The sequence below is a fragment of the Vanessa atalanta genome, chromosome 16 (genome assembly GCF_905147765.1).
Source record: "Vanessa atalanta chromosome 16, ilVanAtal1.2, whole genome shotgun sequence".
Classification (NCBI taxonomy): domain Eukaryota; kingdom Metazoa; phylum Arthropoda; class Insecta; order Lepidoptera; family Nymphalidae; genus Vanessa; species Vanessa atalanta.
Window position 1 is genome coordinate 12,106,558 of NC_061886.1, and position 15,327 is coordinate 12,121,884.

Sequence of the window (15,327 nt, forward strand, 5' to 3'; positions counted from 1 at the left end):
ATTTATTTACAATTTATTGCAATACGATACCAGCGAATGTAACATTACGGTCTAGATAACAGAAAGTACTTGCATGTACATGTGTGCAATACAGACTAACAATAAACAATGCGCGCCCGTATCGCGGCGCAATGATCCGGAGACTGCAAACAGCCCCTATAGCCAGTACCGACCAATATTTGCACCAAATTTTAAGATTCCTAAAAAAGGAAACAATAATTGCACTCATGTGTCGAAGATTCTTCTAAAAAATGTTTTGTGCTGAGTTTTTTTACGCGCTACGAGTATTAACTAAATTAATTACCCGAACGTAACAGTTGAAAGCAATCAATGATTTGATACTTTCTGTTAATTAGCTTACATAAATTAATATTAAATAAAGATAATAAATCGGTAAGTTTTAATAACGCATTGTACCCGATCTAAGGGAGTTCCTCGTTAAGCCACGACTCGACGCTAATTAACATGTTTTCCTCTCGGCGAAGGCTCATCATTTTAGAGAGCCGATTTTTCTTTGTCAAGTGGGAAGACGATAAACTCGCACAGAAAATTTTTCGTAGTCATTATTGCGCTCCTTTGTGTTCCGCCTTCAGCCGCTTCCCCGACGCCCGCCGACGACTCTATTCGTCTTCTTCTAATGGCTGATTAGACGATAAGTAAAACAAGAAATTACGTTTATTCTCTTTTTATTCGGAAACTCGAGATATTAACATTAGTTTAGATATAAATTCATTCTAGCGTAAAGTCTAAACAACCTGCTTGCAAGTCCAGTCTCGGCCCGGGGACCCCGCCTCGCTTCTCTAACAACTTACCAACTAAATATTAATATAATTTATATATATAATATATATTACATCGGATCACCTTCAGTTGCACTGCTTATTGCTATAGTAAGTTTCATGACTGCCGAAGCGCAGTTCGCTTCCACAGAGCGCTCCCAAACGAGGAGAACTTCAGACTTTAAATATTTTTTTCTTAAATAAACTCAAATATCAAAATATTACATCATAGTAATTAACAAAAAACGAAAAACTCGTTGTATGCAGAGAATAAGATCATTTACAATAATATTCGTGTCTCTAAATATTTGTTTTTAAACATCGTATGCGGTTTAAATGTGTTATTAATTAGTAAAAATGACTAGAAGTAAGACGGTAACTCTTAGCAGTTTCTTAGGCTTAATTCTTAGAGCATCGTGTCTTGTAAATTATCTATCATATTAACCTGTTATATAATTCGTATAGTTTTAGTAACAATTTTATTTTTACTTGCTTACATTTTCTCAATTCGGTGACGTATTGGCACATCAACATAAAAAGACCTTTGGCGAAAGACTTCCCTCTTAATGTCTGATAACATTACCCTATACAGTAATACTAGTGTTTTAAATTTATTTTACGTTTATAAATCGGTACCAAAACTTTAAAAAGACATGCATGCTTGTTATCGCTCTAAGCTCATATTGTATTTATTTTATTATTACAACAAAAACGTTTCTATAGAATTTTACGTTTTTTTAACAGATCGGTGTAACAGACGTAGACAGACAGACGGAAATTGGTAAATTGAAAGGTACACTATTCGATCATTGGGTGGCCATTTTAAAAATATGTGTGAAATTTAATATTAAATTAGGACAGAAATAATATCACGAAAATTGGCACTCTTGGAGATAGACCTTGGACGGATCGTACTTAAGACAAAACGATGACAGGTCTTCAAAATTAAGCTGATTATTAAATACACAAAGAAGGTACATGTGACATGGGAGATGAGGTTACAGTAATGAACAAATATCGAGACTAGAATAAAGTGAGGTGACGTGACGAGATAAACAAAAACAATCGCCAGTTGACGGAGCGCCAGTATACCAAGCGTTGTGTACCCGGCTTCGATTCATACGAGTTACATAGTTCTTTATTATTCCTTAGGACTAAATGAACGGACAAAATCAATATTTTTTACTACTAAAAAATATTAGAACAGATAATTTAATCACTAGTATAAAAAATATAAATCTTGAATATTTTTAGCAGCACAATAAATTACTATGAGAGTGATTTTAATAACCAAAGCATTTGGGGTAAATGGCTGATGACTACGGGAGGTTTGAATATAAATGCGGCTGGGTCGATCTCAGGCCAGCGGCGAGGCGAGGTGCTAACGGCAGGTACTCTTTTCCAGAACGCGGCCGAAGAGTGCTCGTAGTTTGCCGCACAACTCTGCCGTACAAATTGGTATGGATAAGTTCGACACGTAGTCTTTTAAACATGGATAGACATTAGCTAATATAAAAGTAATAAACTCACCGCATTGTAATAGGAGTGTCTGATGAGGAGTGCGAAGAGCAAATAGAAAGTGTTTCGATGTAGTCCGACATGTCGGAGGTACCGCTGGATGTGCTATGCGTATCCATGACACCTGTCAAAAATCACTTTGTTAAATAACATTACTTGATATGTTTTTTTTTGTAATTTGTTAAATTTTAAGAACATAATGGATATTATTTCGGAACAATAATAATGAATAGGCTAGATACGATACCTCTGAGTGGCTTTACAATGAGAACAGGAACTTCTGCTTCAGCTGAGCAACATTTATGCGTCGCGGGTGGTGAATTCCTTGTACCTCCAGAAGAACGAGACCGTCGAAGAGGTGTACCGCATGGAGAATCAGTTGTGCGGCGAGCGGTACGATATCTTCGCCTTGTCGCCGCAGTCGTTGCCGGAAGTTCAAAATCTGCAGCATTGGGTGCTGTTTCACCACGTAGAGACCAACTTGATACACCTGAATCATTTGAACTTGACGAATCTCTATTCCCACCAGCTGTGACAGTTATGCCCTTCACTTTAGATGCTTCAGAACTATCAGCGTCCGAGTGCTTACTTGTAACACAGTCACAAGGTGTGTTCGATTCACGTACACCCAAATCTCGTAGAGTTTCAATAGAAGAAGCTGAACCTCGGCTTCCAACGCTACCGTCAAATTCCTTAACATCGTCGAGAAATCTTGAAGAATCAGCAGAACTTGACCTTTTTCTAAATTCTGCGCGGTCTCGTACTGCTCGCAACTCAATATGTTCTCCAGCGGACGATGCGTTTGGCCGTGCTTCTTCAGGCCCAAACAATGTAGGGTTACTTGCAGATTTTTCATCAAGCAATCTGCTTATAGGATTTTTTGCTGGATATTTCAAAGTATGGAATCCAAAACTACCTATTGGAGACATTGGGGTATATCCAGATGGTAATAATTTGTCCTGATCGAATTTATTGTTTTCTAAAGAATTTGGTTCCATCATCAAATATTCATCATTAGAATTTTTTCTATTAACATTTCCAACTTTATCTTCTTTAAGATGACCGCATTTATTACACATCGTTTTTCCCCTTATCGTAGTAAAACCCATAATTGGCTTTAAATTAGTACTAAGAGCATCAAGTTCCGTTTGTGTAACTCCTGCTCTTCTTAATAAATCTTTTGCATTTTCATAATGTTCTAAAGATAGAGCAAAATTTAGGTTCTCATAATTAGCTTGAGGACCCTCTTCAATCTGGATTACTCTTGAATCGAGACTGCGAGTCATTGAATCGCTAGATGACAAACAGACTTCATTTTGTGTTTTTCTCTTAGTTTTTCTTGATAAATCCACGGTTGCATAAAGTGCACTTCGATCACTGGTACTCGGTATGACATTTTCTTTATTTTTCGCTATTGTTTCCTTTTCGTCTATATTTCGGTTACAATAAGGCAACTTAATCCAGTTGTTTGCCCAATCTGTTACTCTTTGGCAAGGGCAATTGGTTGGTTGAAAATTTTCATCCGTTTCTACTACTTTTGGCTGTTTCAACTTTTTTCCTAATTTAAGTAAACATCCACAAGGTTTTTTTAATATAAGCGTGTTTGAATTCGAACTTTTTGTGATTTGAAATAATTCGTTATTTAGACATTCTTTAAGTCTTTTTGGAGTGTCGTAGTATTCTCCTTCTGCCTGGCAAAAAAAGAGACAAAAATGTATATAAACTTTTACAAAAAAAAAAAAAAGTTAAAATAAACCTCTATTTACCTCTGCGGATGGAATTTTTGGCACATCGTAATTTTCATATGGGCCAACGTTTGTTGCGTTATTTTCACCAATAGACGATAGATGAGTGTGAGTAAACGATCTTACTGGTAAAGGCATAGGGGGTTTTTTTGTTAATTTAAGTTCTATTCTTGAGGGCTTAGGAGGTCGATCAGGTGGCTTATCCACTGAACATCGACAGACATCGTCCATATTGAACCCACTTGTTGGTGTATCACTACTTACGGCAGCATCAGTAGCCGTTACCTCATTATGAGTTTCATTTACAGCTTCCATTGTCCACGCTGGACTAAAATGTTTTGCTCCTGGTGTTAAAGCAGCCGTAGACGATCGAGATAATGCACCTAATTTTGATATACAACTCATACACCTTTCCAACATAACATTTCCATTTCCGTTCCAAGGAGTCATATCTGTGCCATCAATTGTTTCATTTACGGATGCCGTGTCACCTAAGCCCATGTCAGGATATTGAGTTCGTTCTGCTGAAGGCCAATAAGGCGAAATGGCACCCATGTCATCTCCTATACAAGGATCTTCATATAAACGCAAATCTGTAGGAGGGAGTGATCGGTCTATTGTATTCAACTCTAATCTGCGTAAATCTGATTTGAAGGATTTATTGGAATGAGGACTCTGCAAACCTATTTAAAACATTAAACGCTCATTAACAACTTAAACTTTTAATAAATAAGACAAAAAGAAATAAATTTCAATTATTTACCATCTTTTCTTGTACCTAAGGGTCTTCTTCTAGGTGACAACTGCCCTCTCGATGCCAAATCGAAGTCACGTGCAATCTCAGTAGCCTGATCAGTCACTAGTACGTGAAGTCCTTCACCCTTTCCACAGTGTGACCCACCCTCGAAACAAAAACGTCCATCGACGACGCCGTATCGTCTATTTGAAATTAATAACAAACATGAGTAATATGTAGTAAGGCACGTGAAATATAAATATATTTTAAAAGAAAAACTACCTCAGATGTGCTATTTCCCAGACGCCCAGCAAGCGTGGTGGCACACCTGCAGTCAATGCGAAGCGGCGGTGATGTAGATGCAGTCGCGCAGGGCCCGCTGCTAATCTCTTACAACCAGTGCTCGTCCCTGCTGACCCTATTAGTACAAGATATTGTCGCGCCTCCCCTAGTTGTGCTCCAACTTTTACCTGAACGGTAATAAAAGTGATAACGTGAGTTAAAAATATATGAATATAAATTAAATAAATAAAATTTTTGAATACTATTATTATGAATGCCTTAATTTATAAAAAAAACTGATACCTTAAGAACATTTATCCTAAAATTAGCAACTTATGATTGCATTTGCGAAGGTTTGTACCTGCCATTGTATAAGTCTCTCGCGCGTTTCGAAGGCAAGCACTGCCGTGAAGTCGCGACATAGTAGTGCTAGTGTATGCGAATGCTTGTCAAGCGTAAAGCCGGCCTCGCAGCCCAGGTATTGCTGCAGAGAGAGGGAAGCCTTGCTCGCAGCGCCGCCCCAACGCGCCTTCGAGTCGCGATACACTTGCAGGTGTACGCAATCTATAGAACACCCAATTTAGTAAGCCACCAACTATAATAATTTTGCTATTTAAATAATTTTTGTCATAGTATGATACAATAAATTGCAACAGATATAGTACATAAGTAAAACGCGCTTTAAATTCTCTGGAGTGACCCACTCGTTACATGTTATCGATTCTTGATAAAAAAACTATCGGCCCGGGAAGGGGATCGAGTTACATTCTTCGTATTTTATGGAGTCGAAAATAAGCGTTACGAAACCTTTGTCGCCGCGTCAGATACGCCGTCGCGAGTAATAAACGAGTAAGTTATGAGTGAGGGATTGTGGGGCCTATTTATTTTTCAAATAAATCCTATGAAATGTTTTGTCTCTTTAGATTGTTTGATCTGAAATCGATTATTACTATAATTATTACTATAATCGATTTCCACTGGAATTGATTATTACTAAGTTCTTGCTTACTGCTATTTATTTGTTCCAACAATACTTTCCTTTTTTGTTTATATTTTGTTCCAACAATACTTTCCTTTGCATTTTTAATTATTTCGTTTTTAGGATTTTTTTTAAATAAAAAACAACTTTTCATGTAATTTTTAAATGCTAATTTACTTATAAATTAAGTTACAGCATTAAAAGTATATTTTCTGCTCATAAAAATATTAGTAATACAATATTAGTTATTAATATAAACTGTCACTTCCTAAATTATTTTATTATTTATATAAATCAAAGCAGATCTAACAGGCGTAAAAGAAGTTGAGGAAATTATGACTTTCTGACCTACGAAGGTCATGGTCAGCCGATTAACTATATGCACCTCACGAGTCATTAAAAAAATATTCAGTCAGGACAAAATCCCTAATGAAAAGATTGTGCGGATACTCAAGGTATCGCTTTGATTTCGCGCTAGTACCACAGCTGAAGAATTTTCCACTAAAGGCCGGTTGTGAGTACATCGTACACCATTATTTTGTTTACATAGTCTTTAAGATCTCTTTATTCTTCTGAAAGTTAGTATCTATCTAGTGTATAATGCTTGACTAATTACTTAATTGATTTTTCAATTTATATCCGTCTGTACCTATATAAACTAAGAATGCCTGAGACTTTCTTAAGCTTTAAATACTGATGAAATGTTGAAACTGAGCAACGTATCTCCGCTGTGTAGTCTGCGGCCATTTCGGCACGTTTCATCTGTGCACGCTTTGTTCGTGCCGTTACCATTAGTGTCTTATGGACCTTTCGCGTTTAGTACCTCACAATTTGAGCTTATCGTATTGAGACACGTGCCATTTCATATCACCGGCGATTTCTCTATATTATTCTTTGCCATTGGACTTACTATACGTACTGTACTATCGGTAAATATTGTTGACATCTGTATAATTCATTTAGGCACCTATTATTATTCTTACCATATAGTATGAAAAATTAAAAAGTATAGATTTTATTGATGATGATGAAACAAACAATTTTAAGACTAGTAAATAAATATTTTGACTTTGACTTAAGTCTTACATTATTTATAACGTATAAAATAATAACGGTAATAAAAATATTATTTTTCATCTAGATCTTTTGATATTTTAAAGGTATTACATAGGAGGGAATTAAAGTTATATTTCAAGAAATAAAGGCATCGGTGAAAACTTTAATGACACGAAATGTCTATGACTGCAAATAAAAGGGCAAGATAACGAGGCGCCCTCCGACGGCCTCGCGTCCCGCGCATCGCTTACTTGTCTGCGAGCAGGCTCCTCTAACAAGCTCTTCGACTTATACTCTTGTCATTCCTGCCGACAACTTACGACAAGTGCTTACAAAGGAATCTTTGTGACATTTTTAGCAAAACTACCAAAGCGATTCTTCTGGGACTACAAGTCTTGACTTTCGTTTCCTCGTGTACACTGTATCAGTTCCGGCGTAATGAGCAGCAGAAAAAAATTACAAAAATCTGTATTTTTATCATATTCAAAAAACTGCACATTTTTTCATTAAAAAGTTGTAGTAACATTGAAAGTCTCAATAACTCGACCGCTAGTGGCAGTCGTAATTCGGTACTAACATACAATTTCAAATTTAAATTAGCGGTAAATGGTATTAAATTTTATGCAGTGGCCGTGTCGTCCAATTAATACGTTTAAATAATGCGGAGTTAAATTAAAACGCGATCGTTAGAGGCCGGCCTGTGGGGCTGCAATTTGCGTTCCAACGACCGGTGTAATTAATGAACACGGAATACTGCGGTGCGTTCTGACGAGCCGACTCGATGCAGCACTACGCGATACCTGAAGCTACCTGGCGGTACCTAGTGATGCCTCGCGACAGGCTTCACGAGCGATAACTCTTTCAATAATATATGTAGGTTGTATTGTAGCGCAAGGTATACCACATACTCGTACTCTAAATAGGAATTTCTCGATAAAAGTGATCCCTACTCCAAACCAGAAGATTTTTTTTTAGATTTTTATATTATATTTTCGAAGCATTTTTATATTATCTTGTAAACTAAACTAGCTACCTAACGAAAAAAAAAAAAAATATGAATACATAATACAAAAATTCTCCCGGCATCTTAAATTTCACATTTTACATAATTATGTGTGTAACATCATTTCAAAGTTATAAATATTCAAATACAATTCAATAATTATAATACTTAGTAACAGGTATGATTGAAGCAATCATATTGATTTAATGTAAACGATTGACATTTCGATTTTCATTACTTGTCTTGAATTATACGAACAATTGAATGATGCCGCCAACTCTATGAATTGTTCATCTCTAAACACTCTTCAATATTTATATTCGCAATCACGATTGATGTGCAGCAGCAGTCTTCCGTACCTGCGCGATTCGGGGAGCGCGTGCTCCGCGTGCCGATGACCCCCTGTTCTCGTTTTGCCCTTTGTTCCCTCGTCCCTATCACCCCTTCATGCTATCCCGAGGGAGACGCGTGCCGCGACTTATCGAGACTAACAATGCACGGGATCCCTAAATCTACCCCCTAGGGCTTAGACCTTGACTCGCTAATATGAGATCTTAATTTCATAAATGATAACAAAATGCAAGAAACGATTTAAGTTTGTAAGTTTTGTCCTCTATTTGCTCTCGAGCGCTCTCTGTTATTATCGATAACGTGTTTGTGTACATATCACATGGCGTGAGACGCGTGTGAGGTGTTTCGGGTTTGCTTAAAAGCTCTTATTCCCCTTCGCATCGAACTTTATTTGTCGGCGCGGCGCTGCAGTGCAGGTGTCAAGTGAAAAGGAATTATTCATACACATTTTTAGACAGGTTGTTCTGTATAGTCGGAATGGAATTTACTAGTACTCTTATAAAAGTAATTTCGTTCTGAATGTACTAGAATTCTGACTAACATTACTCGTAATGATCAAATAGTAATATACAATGTCATTCATAGGTCAAGTTAATCAATATTAATCAGAATTGATCTCACTTATCAGTCTAAGCAATCATTTATTTTGAAAATATTTTACAAACGTGAACGGAGTTGTAAACGGTCATCTGTAACTGTGACATACGGGTGTATGATACAGTTACGGCGAGTCAAATGATATACCTTTGGTACGCACAATCAAAGACTAGACACTCACGATTGTAACCGAATGAGGTATATGTATCCCTACCAGAAAAAGACAAATCCCTAACACAGGTTTGACAGGTTTCTACTCTGTAGATCGCGAAGATGCCTGTAATTGTCGGATGAAAATCTGCCACTTATGTACATACATGTGTATCCACCAAACGGCATTGGAGCACCGTGCCTGAATAAGCCAAGCCTTCTCGTAAAAGAGAAGGAGGCCTTAGCCTAGTGGTCGTGTCCGGCTGTGACTTTACTTTTCTGTAAAATACACCACAAAAACCCAGCATCATCACATGCATTCATGAGTGATATGAAGGCAACATTCGAAACTCCCGCGGTGTGTTCTCGCTGTTTCATAAAAGTTGTTGTTCAATGTGTCGCTCATATTAAAAGACGTTTCCTTAAAATAATCTTATATCCAATAAGTACGTTTAAGAATAGAATATTTTATTTTTTTAATTATCAGAATTAAAAAAGGCCGGTGGTATCTTGTCTACAAAATAAAATTAATAGATTTTGTAAAATTACAACACGAAAAAACTTTTAAATATATCTTATAGTATAATAAATTTATAGTAACATCTTGTAAATGTTCCACTCGGTTAAGGCCTCCTCTCCATTTGCGGAGGAGGTGCGAAGCTTATTCCACCACGCTTATCCAATCTGGATTGGTGATTACACATGTAGCAGATTCGCATCTGACATGCAAGATTGCTGCAATGCTGAAATTATTTTCAAGCACATGAAAATCATTGGTTCTTGCTCAGGCTTAAGCCAGCAATTATCGGTTAAAATCACTTCATCGGCTCTCGTTCCATCCAAGCCTTCTTGAAAAAAGCAAAATGTTTAGATTTTATAAATTTCTGACATAATTCTAAATAATAGCACGAATTAAATTAACTTCACACGAATCTTCCAAAGGGCTGTCATAGGAGCATCTTGACACGCTTCAACAAAAATGAAGCTTGAATTTCGACGTTAATATCTGTTGACGCAGTCGACGGCACTCGCCGTGCCTTCGAGCGGAACACGACTTTTGTGTCACGGGGCGGCAGCGCTGTGGCGCTTCATTACCGCGACGATTGCCGTCATTAGCTGCGCGGAAACGGCGCGTCGTCACCTTTGTAGCACTACGCGACCAACTAGGCTAAGCGAGCCTGAAACATCTGCGTTTATGTTTCCATTAAACGATATTACGATTATCTAAACGTTTGAACAAACGAATTTTATCGTTTTAATAACATGTTTGTAAATACATTACTTGTCGTTCAAATTTTATTGATTTTCAAAAACAATTTTAGTCGGAACGTTTAAATACAGTGTGGGTAAACAGAACTACCGAATTTGCAAATTTTTAGTACGAGGAATGCACACAAAACAAATGCATTCTATATGGGCTATAGTGTATTTTATGAGATACAGCTAACACCATGACCGTTCGTTTTGCCCGTAGCCATGCTTAGCCAACTATAGCAAAACTTTTGTGCGACAATACTTCACAGTTTTTTATATTGACAACAAGTAACGGTCCTTGATCATACAATTGTTGAGTAACTCTCCTCCTCACAAGCAGAAAAATTTAATTTTTTACGACGCCGTCCAGTGTATCCTGACAATCCAGTTTTATCACGACGTTTTCTACACCACCGAGCTCAAACTGAATTATAAACATAAATTACATTTATTCTGTCACATGTAAATTCAAGAATTTCAAGTAAATAATTTTATATTTTAAAATTTTCTATTAAATACGAGTGCTTTAATCTTGCGACAGTTTAATATCATATAAATTGTGTCAAATGTGTCAAATTTGAAATGACGATATAAGTTAACAGTAAAAGTTTTAGGATAAAAATATATTTTTTCTCTTATTACGGCATTTTAATAAAGGCTTGTTTTAAAAAGGTTTTTTTACTTTTAATTTATCTATTTTAATAAAAGAATGCACCGCGCCTTGCTACTTCGCGTTAGCACCTCTACGCAGACGACTTACAACCTTAAAGACATGGTATCTTGTCAGGTCTTACGCTGTTGTCGACTTGCAACCTAATTAATGTAATAGAGCCAAATATTGTGAACTTCTAATTGAAATACGAAATCGCAGGCTTAGTTATAGGAAACAGCCAGCTGCCCGGGTAGAGCGATTGGAGTAATCTATCACTAATTATAAATGATTAAACAGCAATCGTTTAGAGTTTGCAAGCCAAACACTTCGTGTGAAGTAAGCGAACTCCTACATTATTCAAAACATTTTTTATAATAATGCACGAGCTAATTTCTTTCTTCTTCCTGACCTCCACATGTTGTACATCACTATCTTTGGTCTACTTATTACTAATCTCCTTAAATACGTATTTAATTAAGTGCACTATTTCTTAGAAGTGTTAGATTTATGTATATATTTTATAACACCACAATGAATAAATTATGCCGTTCACATGTGGGAAGGAAATAAAGGAGGTGTTTCATTTGGCTGCAGTGTAGTGCAGTCGTGCGGTCGCTGGCGGCGCCGACGCGCGTCGCGGCGCTGCGTTACGCCGTTTCATTAGTTAATTAATTGAACCAACCGCATACATTCATTATCAATTTATAGAATCGAACTCATGTGTTCGATATCGATTACGCATTAGTTAAAATATTGTTTACAGTAAATACAGTTTCTAATTACACGGGTGCGTTTACAAGTACATTTTTAACTTATCGTAAAACTATAAACATAGAAAGTACGTAATATTTGCGAATCAAGAACACTTTAAACAAACATCAATAGAACACACTTCTCCAATTTTTTATTCTTATCCTTATGATGCGTGTTCTGATTGCCGGAGAGTACCTACTCTATACTAAGGGATGTTATATGTCTATGACGTGACTATATGTCATTATTATATACTTAGAAACATATTCATATGATGTGCAATTATTGTTGTTTAAAGTGAAGTATTTATAAATGTTTAGTTACATTGAAATATCACTGTATTGAATTTATATCTATAATATATATTTAATTATTACAAATTAAATCAACGAATTACTGTTTATGTGGAATATAACGTAGCTTTAAAAATAACTTTCTAAACGTAACAAATATGATGTTTTTATCAATTGTTGGTAGTGCGGGTTTTTAAGTACAATAGTTGATTTGCAAGTTCCATATAGATGGAATACAGTATATTCTTTAGTACTACAATAATTATTTACAATACAAAATTAATTATTTATGAGATATTCCTTGGTAGAGTTATGAATTGATAAACATATAAAAAATATATGTCGAAAATGTATTAGCACAGTATCGGTCACCAACCGATAAATCGCTTCGCGTCGCATTTAATATGTGCATATTATTCATTTATTCGAGAGAAGTCAGGACAGTTAGCTGGTGACTTATATTCAAACAGACAACGGGTTCAGTAGCACGTGCGCTCGCGAAACACCTGAGCCGGCGCGCGGCGCGCGGCGCGTGGCGTGCGCGGCGCCCTGACGTGCTCGTATTCATTATCGTCTCACGGCACAACCACCTCGAGCTACGGCGACGGTGTCTGAATTGTTAATATGCGCTCGCTACGACACCCCCAAACGCTGCATCGCGCACTCGCCGCTAATGCGCTGTTAATGACGGACTGCCCGGTTGTCGGCGCGAATGTTAGCTACTAACATAACTTTAGCTTCATCGCGACACTACTTACTCGTGCTATTTAATAAAAATATATATAATAGATAGTTCTATCGACTTACTCAAACAAATCAAATCGTTCGATGACGATACAAAAATATCCAGAACGAAGAAACGTATACATTTCAGATAGCTATGTACAATTACATCTATCTTTAATACATCGAAATTCTTTGGTGTGAGTGCCTAAGGGTAAAATTTCAAGATGTCAATTGGCTGTGTTGCTATTGGCGACTTAACGGGCTAATATTATGGTGATATGTTTCTGACGCAGTTTTCTCCGTCTCTAGTAACGCACGTGGTTTCATGAAACCACTTTGAGTCATATTTGAATGCAACTATTATGGAATGATTAGGTGGAGGGTCAGTTCGCGCTTTACTCGTTTTTGTTGCCGACATATTGCATCCTTATTGCTATTTATATTACACCTTTACTGAATCAAACGCGTTTTGTTTATTACATTTACAAAATAAATTTCTCAATGTCAGATAAGCTTATCTGCTGTTGGGAAGACGATAGCACGCGGTATATTAAGATAGGACGTGTCTCACCCGCGACAGGTGACAGCTTCCGCATGACGCACCAGCGTGACTTCCACTGCGAACAAACGAACCTGTGATACTCGCGTGTTACGTCTCACTTTATCTCTCGAACAAAATCAATGAACACATTATATTATACTCTTAGACATTATTAACTCTAAAGTCTAAACTTTTACAAAATCTGTTTCGCGCTAAATGTGTGTCATTCAAAATCACGACATCTCTTCGCTACAATCGGTCGCCGTTACCTTCTTTCCATCTCGGAATTTAACCGTGCCTTCGATGATCGTGTTGTCGTCGGCCATGATGCGTTTAGGCCGATTAGCGTTACCGCTGCACGAAGTCCAGCAACAGCGGCGCGAGTGTGGCTCTACTGCGGCGCGAGTACGGCGCAGGAGCAGCTACGGCAAGTGCAAACGCCAACGCCCACGCCGCACGCTGTGAGCACCCATCGCTAGCGATCGCACCGCTTGCGCTGGGCGCCTCACATTCTCACCCACACTCGCTTACTGACCTGCAACAAAATACACCATCAATCTCTAGAACACTTTGAAACAATGATGCTTGACCGTGACTCGTTAGGAAATCATGATAACTGTAAAATATTAATTAAGTTATGAGATCCGTGTCTGCCCGCGGTAGCTACTTTGTTTTAAAGTGTTTTATTTGAAACTGAATATTATTCACTTTGAAACGGTCTAAGGTCGAAATTCGATGTCAGATGACTTCCCAAAACAAAGTAAATGCCAAATGACATAACCACGCCAGAAATTGTCGAAATTTTTTAATAATCAGAAAAGAAACTTAAAAAAAATTAAAAGTCAACGAAAATTGCCAAAGGGGGTGTTGCTATTGTAAAGTAACTAAAAAATAACAGTTCAAGAGAGCAAAGATGCAAGGCCTGCTTCGCACAAAAACGGGTTCGAGCCGTTTAATTATCCGTCCTAAAGACTAGACTAGCTATTAATTTTCCAAAAGGAAACAACATTTTCAGACGACAACTAGGGTAAGCAAAACTTTAATAGATTCCGCATTTAATTTTATTGAAATTAATTGGAAAGGAAAAATATTATAGATATTTTTTTACGTTTACCCTTCTAACCCCTTCTATATTGCAGACCTTAGGACCTCTCCGCGAACAAAACAATACTAAGTAATGCTGCTTAGCGGTACAATATGTAATGAGTGGGTGCGTAGATACAATAATAGTGTAAATATACTATATACACGAGGTGTGTTCACGATCAGTATACCCTAAGGTGATATCAGAGGTCAGTTCGCGTCAACGGCACATGTGATACATGCATTATGTAGCAGTTGCCGACACGCGCGAACATTCTACCCGTACCCGCTATTGACGCCTCTAAGCACGAGACGTTTAGTCTTTCATAAAATTATCTAAAGCGCCACTTCGACCCTCGTGTTTGAGATTTTCTTTATCTGTAAATTATTAATGCAAAAGTCACTACTTCCACGATTTGTATTTTTATTGTTTACGCTACTGTTGTACCGGCGGGGCCCGATTACCGCTTGATGATAATGTCGAGTCTTTCACTTTAAACATTTCCCTGGAGTATGTCTTTAGTTAGTGTTCGGATGTTACAACGGACAAAATCCGTTTAATATCGAACCGATGATAAAAAAGGACGTAAATTGTGTATAATATTAATAAACCTAATAGCGATTGTAGCAATAATCAATAATAATTAATGTTTAAAACCACGCTGACAATATAGAGTGCTTATTGATTTTCATCTACTGTATTGGATTTGTGTAAACAGATAACGTTCGACAATAATGAATGTGAGCGGTGTTATCGTCTCTAATACTGATAGCGTCTTATAATCCCACTTTTTGTTCGGCAAGTATTTCCCAGATATCTCGCGAACGC

At 37.1% G+C, this 15,327-nt stretch overlaps 1 protein-coding gene across 1 annotated transcript; it reads right to left on the reverse strand.

The window, feature by feature from the left end:
- Positions 1–1,657: 1,657 nt before the first annotated feature.
- Positions 1,658–13,849, reverse strand: LOC125069905. The gene is made up of 9 exons (XM_047679514.1): positions 13,685–13,849; positions 13,446–13,491; positions 5,422–5,624; positions 5,061–5,248; positions 4,806–4,981; positions 4,064–4,725; positions 2,545–3,988; positions 2,310–2,421; positions 1,658–2,222 (listed from the first exon to the last, which is right to left on the reverse strand). The coding sequence occupies exons 1-9, from the start codon at positions 13,739–13,741 to the stop codon at positions 2,099–2,101; spliced, it is 3,012 nt and encodes a 1,003-aa protein (XP_047535470.1). The 5' UTR covers positions 13,742–13,849; the 3' UTR covers positions 1,658–2,098.
- Positions 13,850–15,327: the final 1,478 nt, after the last annotated feature.

What these genes read in the sequence shown, in the direction of transcription:
- LOC125069905 (XM_047679514.1), bottom strand. Translation starts at nt 13,741, where the DNA reads ATGGCCGACGACAACACGATCATCGAAGGCACGGTTAAATTCCGAGAT. An exon ending in AGAGACTTATACAATGGCAG is followed by an intron (nt 5,249 to 5,421) that starts GTACAAACCTTC and finishes ATTACCGTTCAG; the next exon opens with GTAAAAGTTGGAGCACAACT. An exon ending in GACACTCCTATTACAATGCG is followed by an intron (nt 2,223 to 2,309) that starts GTGAGTTTATTA and finishes TTTGTACGGCAG; the next exon opens with AGTTGTGCGGCAAACTACGA.